Genomic DNA, 17,545 nt, shown 5'->3' with positions numbered 1-17,545 from the left:
GTTACGGCCGATACGTAACCGATTTGGGATACCTTGATCCAGACTGGCCTAAAGATCTGTTCTAGTCTTCTAGACTTCTAGTGCCTGTCTACATATTTGGACCGAAAGGACCCACAATTTCACTCTCCAGGCTAAATCGCCTTATCCCCTTGAAATTTAAGCCACTTTCTTTTATGAAATTTTGATTTCCTAACTAGTTTCAATGTGCCCAACATTATTCATAGAGAAGCAAATTCCAGAGCAGATCAATTGCAAATTATGGCTTTTGCAGGATAAACATGTCTCAATTAACTACAGTTTCATAGTTACACCCTTTTTACCTGCACTTGGACCAATTTAACATTGTGTCCATTTGATTCCTTATTTTGATGCATTGTTTCTAGTGCCGATGAAAAGAAAAGGAAGAAAATGGCATCCATCCACAAGCATCAGAATAACATTGAGGGGTGCAAGAACAAATTATAGTTTATTAAAAAGAAAACAATAATAAATAAAAAAAAAAAAAAAACTAAACTGCTTTCTTTCTTTCTTCTTCCTTTTTTGTTTTGTTTTTGTTTAGAGAGAGAGAGAGAGAGAGAGAGAGAGAGAGAGTTGCTTTCTTTCTTTCTTTTTGGTAACGAGTTGTTTTCATGAAAACCAACAATTTATGCTACAATAGATAATCCTTTGCAAGATGCATACCTGTAGACGATGTAGCAAATACATCAAGAAGAGGTGTACAAATACCTGCAGATGAGTGCACAAAGGTACCATGTACTTCAGAGCATTTCAAAAATATGCCATTCTTGAAATTATATTGGTCAGGAAAACATACAACCAAGAGGAGATACTGACCAGGTAGAAGAGTAAGATCATTCGAGCAATCGGATATTGCCAGAGAAATCTAGTGGCACGAACAGCCCCTGAATCTAAAAGCTTTGCTGCTCTTTGCAACTGCAAGAAATAATTGTCAGCACAGCACAATAGGCATTGGGATGGGGAGGGAGAGGATTAATAGGAAGAGGGAAAGATACCTGCATTCTTGCTCCAGCAATATGGCGGTGGTGCAAGGGAAGAGGCCTGCAATTTATACTTTTTATTAGAAAACACTAGTGCTTTTGTTGACTGCATAGAAAAAGAAATGAGAAATAGAGTTGCAAAGTGAAATGAATGATAGATTTCACAGATGTTCTCAGAATTCTATTGCATATCAATTAAAAGCAAAGTTACCCTCTATCTGATGGGGACATCATGTGCACATGCACGCCCCCCACCCTATGCATGTACTCAAGGAGGAGAAAGGCCCCACTATCGATCTGGATCGACGACGAGATCTATGGAGGACCTCTTAGCTAGGAGGTTTTGCTATGGATCATTGGAGTGGACCCAATCATCATGTGGATCCCACCATTGGATCTCATGATCGGGGCCCACTACCCTAGATGATCTAGGATTTTGAGTTTTGGTTATTATTGCTATTAGAAATATCATGAACGGTTTTGATTGCGTTGATTAGTTGTTATTTTTGTTACTTCGTCTCTAAGTTTTAGTGTGCGCACATGGTGCGGCTTTTGGGGTTTAGGGTTTTCTTATAAATAGGCAACCCCATGTAAGTTTTTGGTCATTGAAGCTTGTGAATAAAATTCTGTGTTTTTTTCTTCTCTATCCCTCTGAATTGAAGAAGCTAATTGGGTGTAAAACCCTCCCTTCCTCGAAGGGCTAACTACCATGGTGCGAAGCCACAACTATCCCAAATCATCCCCATCTCTTCCACCCCATATCCACCATTTTCCACAACACTCCATTCTTCAGATTTATCATTTTTTGTACCCAATTTTTCCACTACAGTAGATATCCAAATTCTGGCCCACCAGAGAGGTTGAAACTTTGGCGAAGCACCACACACAAATCAAAAGGCGGATCGTCGCGAAACTTGGTGTGAGAGTGGGCCTACCCTGGCCGACCACACCCAAGGAGTCCATTTCTAGTTTCGTGGGCCCCACACACGTGCGGTCAGACAGCCACGTATGTGCGTTCAGGTGGGCCTGCTGCCCACACGCAGAATCCTTCTCAGGTTCTTCTCTCTCCTCTATTTCTCTCCTCTCTTGCCTTAAATCCTAAATCCTAACCTTAGAAAATCCCAGATTCTAAGTATTTCCAACTTTTGCAAACCCTAGGTTTTCTCCTATTTGAAACATGGTGAATCTCTTGGATTGGGGAACAGTCCTTTGCAGGATTGGATGAATCTACACTCCATTGGGTATTGTTTGGTTTATAATTCTACTTGATCCAGCCCTAAATGTGGGTAGGCTTGGAACCCCGTAAATTCCCCTTGTTGAATGTTTGAACGTATGTGAGAAGTGATTTTTTTTTATTTTTTTTTGTGATTGTTTAGAAATTGGTATGATCTAAAGCTTGAAATATTGCACCTCATATTTAATTTCATGTCCTGCATCACCATCCCTCCCTCTTTGCATGTGTGGATAGGGAGCTGATACTCACACCTTTTTATTTGATGCATACACCCTTTTTTCTATTTTTAGAGTTAGAATAGGAATAGACGTGTACTATTCTAACACTAAAGCCAAAAATGGGTGCACCAGTGTATGCATAAGATAGATAGGGTGTAAAACTGTAAATTCCATTTTACTCTTGATGTTCTTGTATGCTAAATATGATGTTGAGATGGTAAAATTGAAGGCATGTAAACAATTTTTTCCCCAGAAAAAAAGTGTTAGATATTCCATGATTTTTTAGCTAGAAAATATGTTGGTTTGAAACTTTTTAAACTAATGCTTTCCAGAATATTTGTACGTTCATCTACCTTTCCTCATGTATTAGAAGAAACTCTTCAGAAATTAGACCCTAAGTAGGGCAGTGAATGGAGGCAAGAAATAAGATTTCGCCTACCACCACCAGTGAGACCACACTGTAAACAGGGAATATTACTATACAATACAACCATTTATTTCTTTTGCAGTATAGCTCTATCATCATTACTAATTTATGTACAACAGAATTATTCTTAACATTGTAACATTCCCTTCACATTGTACAGACCTATTAGACATTTGAACAGTCTTTTTCTTTTATAATTGGAAAGAAAATTAACATTTGAAGCTTTTACCAAATAAGCGACACTATCTTCTAATGTAATGGGTGATCAGGAGCATCTAATCCCTTGATAAGCTACAACAGATACGTATATTTTAGTTTTAAGTGTTACTTGTTCCTGTATTGGAAGTATATTTTGTCATGACATACAACTGTTTACAACTAAGTACTATAAATTATGCATTACCTCATAAAATTTTGGAAGTTATAAACAATTATATGACTGTAATAACTTAGTTCATAAGCATTAGAAGAGCATGAATTTCACCTCTTAAGGAATATAAACAGTTAAGTAGCTTGCGCACAAACTAAAATACAATTATATGAAGAAAATGAAGCATAAAGGGAGCTTGCAAGGTGAAGAAAACACCACGTGCAGAGAGAAGATAGAAAACACATGTTGAATTGAAGTAGAGTCATCATACTCGAGTGCCTTCAAATCAGTGTCTTCTTCCCAATATGATGATGACCGACGGGAAACTCTACTACTTTCTGCTTCAACCTGCCAGAAATAAATGCATTTGTGCAATAAGCAATCATGAATCTTACATCATAATAAGGGTTGGAATTTGATAACTACTAAAAAACCAAGGATAAATGTGTGCTACAGTTTCAATAACTAAAAGAAAAATCCATGCCTCTTGAAGACGCTTTGTCTCTTTCTCCAACTGGAACTCTGCTGCAGCTTTTTCACTAGCCATGGCTTCTAGTTGTGTTTGCTTGTGGTACTGAATCATGGAACAATTATATGATTGCACCTAAGCATAACGGTTAACTATCACAAGATGGCTGGATGGATGCAGTGGTAGTTTTGAGAATGTAATACCAATAAATCAGTCAGTTCGCGGTATCGCTTCTCTAGTTCCATATGTTCCTGTAGATGTTTTTCATACACTATAAAGAATTAATTATCAGAACAACTAATGATATTATTCATAAACTTAAAGGGTGTGCATTTTTATAATAGAGAACAATCAAATAACCATGGGCCCATGTTCTATCTTCATCCTTAGTGTTCTTTTTCTTTTCTTTTTTGAATTGACAAATTTATTGAATCAAGGATATGAGTATATCAGATAAGCTGAGCCTGACACATGTGACCCTCTTGTCAGACATATATCAACTCACTACAATACAATACACAAAGAAAACAAAAGAAAGAAAGAAAAACTACAAAAAAACTAAGCCCTAGACAACAATTATACGGATACAAGCTCTCCCAAGTCCAACTCCTCAAAAGATCAACCTTGAAATTCCTGCTCTGGTAGCATCCAACTTATAATCAAATAGTGAATCCTTCTTTTGATGCTTTCAACAGATGACCTATTGTTGAAAATTCTTGAGTTTCTCTCCTACCATAAACCCCATAAGACCCCAAACAAGCAGCACATCCTCCACAAGGCTTCTTTTCGTCCCTTGAACAGCCCATCGAGCCATTCAATCACCACACTTTCCTATAGGATTGTTGAAAGACCATGCCACCTTGAATAGGGAGTGAGGAAAAAAAAATCCCACACTTTCATAGCCATCTGGCAATGAAAGAAAAGATGATTAATTGATATTTCATTTTTCTTGCACATGATGCATGTACTGGGGAATGCCATCTTCCGTTTCTTTAGGCTATAACACATAAGAATCTTACTTACAGTGGCAACCCAAGCAAACGGTTTGGGTGGGGGGGCAAGTGCTCTCCAGACCCTTGCGCATGGCAGACATATCCTGTCCCTTGTTGTCAGCACCTTATAAAAGGACTTATCCAAGAAGTTGCCGTTAGAGGACGACCTCTAAACTTTTCCATCTATCAATAATAGGTCGATTTGAACATCATGCAACTTTCCATGCAGATAAGCAAACAGCCTCAATTCCTCGCTGGGAAGATTCCTCCTCATCTTGATATTCCACACAACTCCCGCCGCCACCTCGAAGCAATCATGGAATCATGGAACTTTGCGTCTCTGTTAATGGCTAGCTCAAAATAATTCCTTGAAAGACACCACAAACGTTAATAATCTAACCATGTGTCCCTCCATAAACAAATTCTAAACCTTTACCAACTAGAAGCCGGATGCCTTTCCCAAAAAAAATTTCCCCACCATGTTCACTAATCCCTTATTCTCACTATCATACCCTCATCGGCTCTTTCCCATTTTGCATATATCTTTCCACCGCACCCAAGGAAACTCTTGATCTAACACTCATGCTCGGAAACCATTCTCTCTCCAATAAGCCATACTTCGCTACTATGCAATGTTTTTGTTGTTGGCGAGAAATTGATATTATCGCCGATAATATCTGTGTTGCAAACCCCAAAAATTTGTTTCTCTTCCTATTGTCAACGAAATATTGGCGATATTGTTGATGTTATCGAAAAACTATTTACCATCGAAATTTTCATGTAGCCACCTACCACCAATGCACTGTAGACACTAAACATGGGCCACATCAACAGACTGTAGCCAACTACCATGAAAATTTCGATAAAATAGGCAAAAAAAAAAAAAAAAATCGTTGGTTTTGGTAACATTTCTCCAAAAAATTCCAAATAAATATAGAAAAAAACTCTTTTACCTTTTTTCACAAGATCTACCTGAGAGAGTGGCTTTTGGTTGGATTTAGTGGGTCAATCGCGGTCAAGAATGCAATCTTTTCAGAGGTAAGAAAAACCTTTAAAAAAAAAAATCTTTTTTCCTTCAAAGAGAATAGATTTGAAAGGAAACCGGATTTCAGCGAGGTTTTGGGGATTTGGGTTGGGATTTGAAAAGGAAAATAAATTTCGGAGAGGTTTTCGGGATTTTTTTTACAAGAGTATGGGATCTAAAATAGTCGTCATCGTTGCGGGTTTTTTAAAGAAGACGAGAGAGAGAAGAAAAACAAAAGTTTTCTCGGTCAGGTTAAGTTAACAGAATGGATTAGGTGCGATCCCGGGTTCACCGAAGACGGTGGGGCCCACATTGATGCATGTATTGTATATCCATGCCGTCCATACGTTTTTCCAGATCATTCTAGGGCATGAGCCCAAAAATGAAGCTAATTGAAAACTCAGGTGGACCATACTCTAAGAAACAGTGGTGGGTTGAACCTCCTCCACCATTAAAAACTTCCTAGAGCCCACGGTAATGTTTCTTTAATGTTTATTTGTCGTCCAACCTGTTGATAAGGTCACATTAACCTAGATAAAGGGGGGAAAAAAAAAACAATTATCAGATTGATCCAAAACTTTTGTGACCCATGATAAGGTTTAATGGTCAATCACCACTATTTCCTATGGTATGGTCCACCTGAGATTTGAATCTACTTTATTTTTGGGCTCATGCCCTAAAATGATTTGTAAAAATGGATGGACGGCTTGGATATACAATAAATACATCAAGGTAAGCCCCACCGTAAGTGTTGCGCTATCTTAGGTTGGGCTAGGGCCATACCTAATCCGCTCCCCTAACCAGTGATGTGGGTGGGAGTCTGTACGGCCCACTTCGATGTATGCATTGCATATCCACATCGTCCATCTGTTTTTACAACTTTTTTGGGCATGGTCCCAAAAATGAAGCAGTTACAAATTTCAAGCGGACCACACCACAAGAAACACTGGTCATTGAACACCCACCATTAAAAGCTTCCTATGGTGTTTCAAAACAAAAAACTTCCTAGGGTCCACCATAATGTTTATTGACCATCCAAGCCATTGATAAGTTCATACATACTTGGATGAAAGGATATATATTCAGCTTGATCCAAATTTTTTTGTGGCCCACAAAAGGTTTTTAATGGTCAATGACCATTCTTTCGTGTGGAGTGGTCCACGTCCACTTGAAATTGGTATCTGCTTCATTTTTGGGACCATCCCGTAAAATAAGCTGGCAAAATAGATAGACGACGTGGATATAATGCATACATCGAGGTGCGCCCTACAATTAGGATCCCACCTGCATAATTGGTTCTGATTGTAGCCAAGTTGCACTCCTTATGGACCAACTTTACGAGGACCTAGGACATCCTGTCGATGGGGCCCACCGTGATGTTTGTGAGAAATCCACTCCGTCCATCCATTTTTCCAAACCATGTTAGGGCATGAACCAAAAATCAGGTAGATCCAAAGCTCAAGTGGACTGCACAACATGTGGGCTGCACGACATGAAACGGTGACTATTAAACATCCGCCAATGAAACATTCTTGGGGCCACAAAAGTTTTGGCCCATTTGGATGGGGCTAATAATTTTGTGTTTTTAGTTCATCCCAGTAGGAATGACCCTATAAATGGTATGGATGGGATATAAACATCATGGTGGACCCTAGGTTGGTTTCAATAGTAGGCATTTTCCTACCCACTTTTTCCTGTCATGTGGTCCACTTGAATTTTGGATATGATTGATTTTTAGGCTCACGCCCTCACATGATCTAGATAAACAGATGGATGAAGTGGATTTCTCACAAACATCATAGTGGGCCCCACTAGAGGTGTACACGAGTCGAGTCGAGCTTTGACCAGCTCGTGCCCGACTTGGACTGCTCGAGTCTCAGCTCGTGCTCGTGCTCAGCTCAGCTCGGCCTTCGAGCTTGGAACAGTAGCTCGTGCTCGGCTCAGCCGAGTTCGAGCCGAGTTTTCGAGTTGGTGCGGCCATGCAAGGTCGTGCAGGTCGAGCGTATTTTGGGGTCCCAAATCACAAGATTTTGACAACATTGCCCTAAACATATATTGGGGTTGCAAATTAGGTAATTCGTCCCCAAAACATTTTATAATCACTTTGAGGAATCTAAATGAAAGGAAGATGAAAGAGTATTGGATAGAGAGAGAGACCTCAGTTTGTGAATGGACATTGGATTTATGAGTGCCATTGAGTAGCTTCACATCTCGGTCATAAGAATTTGTAAGAATAGAAATAGTCCTGCGCAGAAGATTTTTCCAGAGTAGAAAAATTGCAGAAACACCGTGGCTATTGAAATACTCAACTATTTCTTCGTGATACTTCAGGACACCCTGCACTGACCATGCAAAGATAAAATCCTGATTCTTTCCCATAGAGGTATTTTTCTTTCCTATAGAGCAGGGAGATCGGACAGCCGTGCGTCGATGCGGCCGTGTGGGTAAGAGAGGATGACAGAGAGAGAGAGAGAGGAAGGAAGGTCAGCTTCGCCGAATTGAGAGAGAGGGAGGAAGAGAGGGTTAGGGCCTAGGGTTCGTGCGAGCGAGATGTTTCTTGAAAACGGGTAGGGTAGGGTTTTTTTTTTTTTTTGAGAGGGTATATATACCCTGTACCGAGTTGAGCCGAGTCGAACTGAGTTGAGCTGAGTTCGAGCAGTATTCAAGTCGAGTCGAGTCGAGCTAGGGCAAGATAGAACTTGGCTCGAACTTGTTTTGAGCTCCAAAAATTAGCTCGACTTGGTTCGAACTCAGCCTCGATCCGAGTCGAGTCAAGCTTTTTCGAGTCGAGTCGAGTGAGCTACCGAGCTAACTCTGCTCGTGTACAACTCTAGGCCCCGCCTAGCTTCTAATGGTAAAAAGGCCTATTTACCCTTATTCAGAGAAACTAGAAAATTTAAAAGAGGAGTTTTATTATACTCTGACTACAATTGACTCTTGATGCACATGTACTAAAAAATTGTACATGTGACATATATTTATTAAAAAGTAGTTGACTGGAATGAGCAGCCCTCACTAGCCATATCATTATCCCAATGACAGATTTATTAAACAATCCCATTTCATGGATGCTTGTTTATGAAAATAGGACAATTGGATTTTATTTTATTTTTTCATTTTAACCGTCCCATAAATGTCCACCAATCTCATACTCCGACAATAAGATAAGATAAACTTTGGGTCCACTCAAATAATTACATTGAGTACCATACTACTTGTGTGTCACACGTGCAATTTCTAAGTGCATGTGTATCATCCGTGTCACACACTCACACTTTACCACCGGAAGTGGATCCAAAGATGTGGGTGGGACCCTAACCGTGGGGCCCACCTCGATGTATGCGTTGTATATCTATGTTGTCCATCCTTTTTGCCAACTCATTTTAGGGCATGAGCCCAAAAACGAAGCAGATACAAAATCTCAGGTGGACCAGACCAAAGGTTGAACACCTACCATTAAAAACTTCCTAGGGTCCACCATAATGTTTATTTGTCATTCGACATGTTGATAAGGTCTGCGACATGGATGAAGGGAAAACACAAATATTTGTTTGATCCAAATCTTTTGTGGCCCACAAAAAGTTTGTAATGGTCATTCACCACTGTTTCTTGTAGTCATTCACTTCATGTGGGGATAAGCAGAAAGGTGTGTTTTGATTTCATTGTTGAAATGTTTTGATCATTCTTGATGGATATCAATGGTAAAATCTTTTAGCAATCCACCACTTGTGCTTGTATTGGATTTTGATCAAGGATGGACACCACAGATAGTGGAAGGATTTTAGTCGATTTGGGTACATTGATAAACAAGATTGTAGACTTTTGACGATGTAGGGTATATATACCGGAGTCTGTAAGGGTGTGGAGCATCAAATTGGTGTTTCACATGAAACCCTAAACACCTTTTCATAAATACATCATATCTCCACAACGGAGGGCCTTGGACATTCTCCCTCTTGAATGTCACCTAGAGAGAGAGAGAGAGAGAGAGAGAGAGAAGAGGAGAAGAATAAGAAGAGGGTCTCATCTCTTCTCCTACCATCTCATCCCACGTGGTCCACCCTGGTGGACACAACTCTCACTTTCTCCCTTATATGACCTAGTATAAGGGAGAAAGTGAGAGTTGTGTCCACTAGGGTGGACCACGTGTGATGAGATGAAAGGAGAGGAGAGGAGCTCCTCCTCCTCCTCCTCCTCTCTCTCTCTCTCTCTCTCTCTCTCTCTCTCTCTAGGTGACATTCAAGAGGGAGAATGTCCTAGGCCCTCCGTTGTGGAGATAAGATCTATTTATAAAAAGGAGTTTAGGGTTTCATTTGAAACACCAATATGGTGCAGACTCCGGTATATACCCTACATCATCAAAAGTCTATAATTCATCAAAAGTCTATAATCTTGTTTATCAATGTACCCAAATTGACCAAAATCCTTCCACTATCTGTGGTGTCCATCCTTGGCCAAAATCCCATACAAGCAGAAGTGGTGGATCACTAAAAGATTTTACCATTGATATCTATCAAGTATGATAAAAACATTTTAACAATGAAATCAAAATATCTAAGGGTTGAAAACATTAGAAAAACCTTTTGAAAACATTTAAGAGCACTGGTTAGCTCTAAAACACTTGATGGATGATCCGTTCAACAAGATCTATCCACAACCAAGTCCTAGAAAGAGTGGTGGATCCCATGTCTATGCATGTAAGGCTTCTGCTACATCCTAATGTGTGCACCTAGAAACACGCGTATGTTGGCCACCAATGTAACCTCAAAAAGTGTGTCAAGGCCCATAACACTAGGACCATAAAGTCCTTCCATGACCTCCTGTCTAAGGATTGGTCAAAAGTAACACAAGATCAAGCCAATCCAATCCAAAGCATGATCTATCTCTCGGTTAGGAGACGCTGCAATCCACCAAGCGAATGTCCAATCAACCCCAAGATAGGTACTCGTAAACCAAGTGAACAATCACACTCTCATGTGGGGAAGCACGATGGCAACAAGATGCCTAATGGTGGAGATTAATCCATCCCAAGTCATCATTGGTTCCACACACATGATAACCGCAAAACTAATCCTGAGTTGCACAAACACAATGAAGTGGTTATGGTATTTAGGGTACTTGAGAACCATGGAGACAACTATCCCTTAGTCATGGTGGCCAATGTGTCCACTTCATTATTTCCCCATGGATCCACAAGAGAGATTCTATAAGGAACCCTATAACCTGCAAAACATATTCAATACAAGAGTTCTACACATAATTGATGATGACAAAGCAAAATAATATTCCATTCAACTAAGTGTGTGTGTGTGTGTGTGTGTGTGCCTAAAAGATGATTCATTTTTCAAGTATAAGCATGTTCAAACAAGTTATTAATTATACAAAAGCCAATCCACATATATAAAGCAAATCAAATCATCATCACATCAACAACTGTCTAAGCAAACCACTTTAATTAATAATGTCTAATTGAAACCACAACTCACAAGTATGAAAAGAAATTAAAATCCCGTGGGTTAATAGTATTTAGTACAAAATACAAAATACAATCATCATTTATAAATATATAAAAACATAGTGTACGCTACAACCCCTATAGTGTACACTATAGGGGATTTACGCTATTTGTTAATGCTATGTTGCATCATAGCTACGCTATGGATGCTATTTGAAACACTTGTATATATAAACAAGATCCATCAACATGAAACCAATTGGCTTCCTAGGGCACACATATCTAACACCATCTAGATAACTTTCTTTCTAATTCAGTAATTAGATTCAAGAAAGAAGCAAAATTCAGCTTTCATCCCAGTGATAGCCCTAAATATGTGCACAAAAGAATCATGTGATTGCATCCCATCCCTGCTTGCCAAATGCTTGCTTGCTTCCTCCTCTATGGCCACCCCCACCATAAAACTTTTTCTAATGTTTACCTGAAGACCCATTGATACTGCTTCAAAACATCCAAGGATACTTCTCATATTATTGACCCATTTCATCGATGCCTCACATAACAAAAGAGTGTCATCCACAAATTGAAGACACGAAATTTCCATTTCCGCAAAAAATAATAATAATAATAATCAACCACTATCTCATGCCCTCGATATAAGCAGACTTAAACCTTCATCCACTATCGAGAAGAGAAGAAGGGATAGCGGACCTCCCTGTCGCTTGTTTGTACACGCGAAGAAACCAGCCAGGGAAACATTCACCAAAATCGAGAAGGTTTATGTCTAAGGAAAATGGAAACCTTGGCATTTCACGTTTATCTCTAAGGTCTTTACCTTCTTCTTTGAACATCATGTTTAATCATGTGATTAGCAAAACAATATTAGTTCTCTATCTTCAAAAAAAGAAAAAGTAATCTTGCAAATAAAGGAGTATATCGCTTAAATCTTTGTATTGTGGAGCTTCTTCCCCTCTTGTAATTCTACACTTTCTTTTTTTAACAAAGTAACCCTGGTATCTATAGGAGAACCAAAGGATCCTTTTTTTTTCCCCCCCGAATACTCTGATCAGTATGAAGGATTTTATATCTATTTATTAATAAAAATAAACATAAAATTCGTTTAAATTCAACAAAAACTACATTAAATAAAAAGGGCAGGACATTGATTGAGAAAGAGGGAAGAATCCCCAATACAAGTAGCCAATTTTGACACCCTCTTTACTAGAATATCAGAATTCTCATCACCTTCTCTAAAAGTATGAAACTAACAAGATGCTTCCCCTAGATCTAAGTCCTGGAACAAAGAAATCCTCCATGGTTCAGCTTCCATGCAAGTTGCTATTTGATCACATTTTGAGAACTTTCTTCCACAATTTGATATATTATGTTTTAAAGGTTTCAAGTTTGTATGACATTATTTCCAACACTGGCATATGTCTGCTTTCAAGTTAGTTGGATTCGGGCAGACAAGACCATGCACACATATCCTCTATACAAATGTAAAATGGTGCCATTTCTTCAAGCAAGCCATGTTTCCCTTGAATAGCCATGTATCAAGAGAAGGCTCTTTTTTATCAGCGTATCAAGACAAGGCTGTTTCTCCACATGCTGAATAGAAGCACACATGAATGAAAGAAATGCCTGAATAAAACCACAAGAAATTGACCTGCCGTGAATAATGCTCAGCATCCCTTTTCATGCCAGCCATCTCAACCCTTATTTTCTGTACCTCAGCCTGCCAAGTATAACAATGGAGATTCTAAGCAATACAAAATTGTCCTGCTTCTGTAAATTATGGCATAAGTCTGATTTATATGAACATGGATAAAAACATTAGAATGAGACCCACAACATGAATTGTTTAAATTGCAAATTAACAAACTATACCGATAACAGCAACTCTCCAAGTTATATACCGTTGGTGCTTGCAGAATGAAAGACTTGATGATCTTGCTTCCACAATCTTTCAGTTTCAAGAAATATATAATCTTGAAATGTTTGCCTAAGAACTAAGAAACTTGCCTCCAACGAAGAAAGCTTGCTCTCTGCATCTCTTTGACCTAGGCGTGCCCGCTCTACTTCTTCCTGCCATGCCTGCATCTGGATATTTGATACTTAAAGGTAAATGAGAGAACAACAAAGTGGGCTTCTACGAGTTAATAAATTCCTCAAGGAAAACAGAGGCAACAGGTGAAAAGAACTAAGAGGCTGATTTTCATAAAATACAGTGCCCAGAGCAACTTTTAAACATGACAACAACAACATGAAAACAATAGTAAACCTCAATATTTATGAACATCGAAATGTCTTTCAGTACTTTCTAAAGAAATAACACAATGATGTTGCGTTTGACAGACATAGTTTCAATTGTTTGAATAATGCAGAGGATTCCTCAGTTCTAGCACATATAAATGAATGGATATTTGGGTTTCACACTTAAAATTTTGGTAACAATATTTAACCAGTCCCAACCATCTAGAATATTTTATTGTTTCACCTGAAGGGATTGATTCGCTTCTTCAGGAGATCTCTTCTGTCCACGACGAGCACGTGCTTCCATGTCATGTAGCTCTTGATTTAAAGATGCGCATTCCACCTGATAAGATGTAAGGATGATTATGCTCAACAGCTTGAAATATTACCTCTTGCGCTATATATAAAATATATTTGTGTGTGTCAGAGAAATGCTAACACACAACTGAGTGTACGTCCAATTATTTGGCATGTGGGACCCACCATGGTGTTGGGCCACACCAAGGGAAACAGTTGGGAAAGGAATGCCCACCCTCCATTTTTACAGTGCCCACCATGATGTGTACGGGTTGGGAGAGGGATGCCCACCATTGATTTTAATAGGATCCACCATTATGTATATGTGCACTCCACTTCAACCATCATATGATTCAAAACATGTTAGCCCCAGTGCTCAAAAATCAGGCTGGTCAGATATTAAGGTGAGCCACACCAAGGGAAACAGTTTGGAGGATGGGCAGCCCCTCGTACACTATTCCCGATCATGTGCCCACCTGAATCATGGATGTGGCTGATTTTTGGGCCTTGCGCCTAAAATGGGCGGACACATCTGATGATCGGAGTGGATATCACATACACGTCACAGTAGGGCCCACCCGAACCCATCCCCACTTTGCTCGCACATAAGGTCCCCTGCAGGACTACTCACAGGAGAATTTTCCCATACCCACCCACCCACCCACCCACACAGACAGGGGCCATCCTTACCTCAAGCAATGCCAACTTTTGCTCTAGTTCTGTCACCTTTAATGTCCTTTCATCCATTGTTCTCTGAAAATGCATTTCTTTGTCAAAAATCAACCAATGGGTAGAAAATTATGCATGAAAATTGGAGTGAAGAAAATTGCATAACTACCACTACAGTGATATGCTCTATTATCACAACAATCTAGAATTGAGTTTGGTTAACAAACAAGGAAAGTGATCTTTCAAGAAAGAAAGAAAGAAAGAAAAAAAAAAAAGTTTTTAAATAGCCACAGCAAAGTGGCATAGCTATAGTGCTGCGTAGCACACCAAAACAATGTAAATCCATTGTAGTGTATGCTATTTTGGGCATGCAGCATATGGTGTAGGGCCATATGTAGCGTATGGTATAGTGGATGTCCATTTGAAAGTTTAAAAACTTTAAGTGATTCTAAGGCTTTTATGTCTGTTAAGCAGACATTGGAAAATGGCGCTGACTTATCCTCGAACATGGCACCGATGTACAACATTCCAGACCATCCAAACTATGGTTCCTATTGTGGATAGAGCATATCCCTGGAAACATACATATCAGGCAATCATGACCATCTGATCTGAACAACTGTACCAAGTGCACAATTGAAGAGTTGCAACCATTTCTAAATGGAATAAATCTAACACAGTACGCTAACCACATAAAACTAAAGATTTTTCAATTTTCCTCTTTCAAAAGCCCTATTCCACTTCCTAACGTTGTGTTCCTTCAACGAAAAGCTTTGTTCCCTCTTCTGAAATCCCTCTTTCAATTCTCTCAATCCACACAACAATTGAAGACAAAATTTAGCCCATCAATTGGCCCTAAGAGAAGATCACTTGGATAATTTTGAGGAGCATTAGAGCCCAAACAGAGGAGAAGATCAATTTCCCCCTTTTCATGTCTGTACAGCTGTGGAGCTCAGGTTTTTGGTTTTTCTTATTGATATAAAGCTCAAGAGAGGTATATTCCTACCTTTATCTCTGTTAATGAATTTCATTTCGTTTTAGATGTAGATTTTAGGGTATTTTTTGGCCCTTTTCCCCTTTTTTCTCTTTTTGGGAGGGCAGTCCTTGTGCATCATTGTAGAATAAGTTTGTTCCACAACACTTTTTTGCTTGGGGCCTACTGTGGTGTGTATGGTCCGGTCCATCATGTGGGCCACCACATTACAATGGTGGGTTTTGGGTGCTTGTGCATTGTTTTCCATGGTGTGAACCACATGGTGATTGGATAGGCCTGATTTTCTATGGTGGCTGTCCATTGTTTTTTATGGCATGATTTGACACCCAACTTGTCCAATAGGGTTTATCCAACCATTGTGTGGACCACTGTGCTACATTGGAGGTTCTCAGGTGGCTATCCACTGTTTTTTTTGTGGTGTGGCCACCTGTTGATTGGAAAGGCTTGATTTTGGGGCATCCCATAATCACAGTTGGGTTCACTTGATATGTAGGTTGAATGGCATACACAGCACATTGGCCCCGGGACCAAAGAACTAAGACCTAGTAAAAAAAGAGATCTCCTCTTTGAGGGCATTTGCAACTTTTGAGAATCACCTTCCACACCCCAAAGGTTCTATAGTAGCAATTCCAAGCCGTGAACCGTCCACCACTATCCTCACCATATTTACAAGACACCTTGTTCCACAGGTCGTTCCTTTCCTCTTCGAATCTCCACTTCCACTATGCTAGAAGGGCTAGGTTGAATAAATTAAGCAATCTAGTTCTTAGACCACCCTTCTCCTTCAATATGCGCACCTCTCCCCATCCCACTAAATGGAATTTCTTCTTATCTTCTGCTCCTCTGCATAGAAAGTCCCTTTGGATCCTTTTAATCTGACGCTTGATGAGCATTGAAGAAGAGCCATATAATTGAGCAACATGTTGCAGAGAGTTGCTTTAATCAACATTATGCGCCCCCAAAAGATAAATGCTTACTCTTCTATTTAGATACCTTCCTCTGAATTCTTTTCAATACTGCATCCCAAAGATGCTTTGCCGGATTCCTGATAGATAGGGATAAATCAAGGTAGTACAACTGGAGCTTTCCTGACTTGCACCTGAACAAGTTGGCGAGTTCCTCTATCTGCTTCGTTAAGTTTCCCAACTAGCAACTTGCCTTTTTGAATGTTTTATCTTTTGGCAGGAAACCGTCTCAAAGCATTGCAGCGCTTTGCACAAATTATCCACTTGAATCTGATCAGCCCTGACATCTGCAAACTGCAGATGGGTCACCTAGAAGCTTGCATTGTCCACATAGAAACCCTAAATGAGCCCTACTTCTGAAACTCTTTCCAACATTTTGTTAAGTGCCTCCTCACCACTATAATAAAAAGGGAGAGGGTCACCTTACCTCAACCCTCAGGAGCTTTTTTTAAAGAAGTCTTTTGGAGATGTATTCACTTGAACCAAGAAATGCGCCAATCCCATACATTCCATCACCTATCTTTGGCATTTGTAACCAAACCCCAACCTCTTCAACATGTAGCAAACAATATTCAATCAACATTGTTGTAAGCCTTTTCCATATCTAACTTACGAATTATCTATTTAACAACCGGAAGGTGGTGCATGAGAGATTTTTAGTATTTTATTATTTATTATTTATTATTATTTTGATGGATTATTTTATTTTGCTGTTTTATTATTATTATTATTATTATTTATTTTTTTATTTTTTTTAAAAGGTGACGAAGATATATTAGATAAACGATTGAAAGAACAAGAGGAAGGAGGGGATCTCCAGCTGAGATGGCAGGAGAAAAATGGCCACCAAAGCTAAACAAAGAAAACAAAAAACCACAGAAAAGCAAGAGGAAAAAAAAAAACAGCAACAAGAACATATTAAGAAAAGGGATGAAGTAGGCCCCAGACTGCTAAGAAGTGCTGAACTCTCAATGATAGTAGACTCTGGGGATTTAGATATTCCAAGGAAACATCTCCCGTTTCTTTCTTCCCACACCAACCACCAGACAGCCAACAGACCCATTCTCCAAGCTATCGACTTCTGCTTTCCCAAATTAGGACCTAGCCAAGCATTTATCGGACCAACTGTGGAGGAAGGAAAGCACCACGACATCTTGAAGGAACTGAGAAGGGCTGACCA

The 17,545-nt window shown here is 39.4% G+C and overlaps 1 protein-coding gene across 1 annotated transcript in view; it reads right to left on the bottom strand.

Annotated features, from left to right (window-relative positions):
• LOC131258083 (golgin candidate 1-like) overlaps positions 1 to 17,545 on the bottom strand; it is a 52,227-nt gene that overhangs the window by 11,061 nt on the left and 23,621 nt on the right. Inside the window, exons 11-20 of the mRNA XM_058259142.1 lie at positions 14,428 to 14,490; positions 13,685 to 13,783; positions 13,210 to 13,287; positions 12,854 to 12,922; positions 3,920 to 3,967; positions 3,732 to 3,821; positions 3,519 to 3,595; positions 1,014 to 1,059; positions 835 to 933; positions 682 to 726 (exon numbers count right to left, since the gene is read on the bottom strand). Of these exons, the coding sequence (XP_058115125.1) occupies positions 682 to 726; positions 835 to 933; positions 1,014 to 1,059; positions 3,519 to 3,595; positions 3,732 to 3,821; positions 3,920 to 3,967; positions 12,854 to 12,922; positions 13,210 to 13,287; positions 13,685 to 13,783; positions 14,428 to 14,490 (714 nt within the window). The remainder of the gene's footprint in view (positions 1 to 681; positions 727 to 834; positions 934 to 1,013; positions 1,060 to 3,518; positions 3,596 to 3,731; positions 3,822 to 3,919; positions 3,968 to 12,853; positions 12,923 to 13,209; positions 13,288 to 13,684; positions 13,784 to 14,427; positions 14,491 to 17,545) is intronic.

This window comes from Magnolia sinica, chromosome 1 (assembly GCF_029962835.1).
Source record: "Magnolia sinica isolate HGM2019 chromosome 1, MsV1, whole genome shotgun sequence".
In the NCBI taxonomy this organism is placed as follows: domain Eukaryota; kingdom Viridiplantae; phylum Streptophyta; class Magnoliopsida; order Magnoliales; family Magnoliaceae; genus Magnolia; species Magnolia sinica.
The sequence above is the reverse complement of the archived record's forward strand: the minus strand, read 5'-3'. Positions and strand labels throughout refer to the sequence as shown.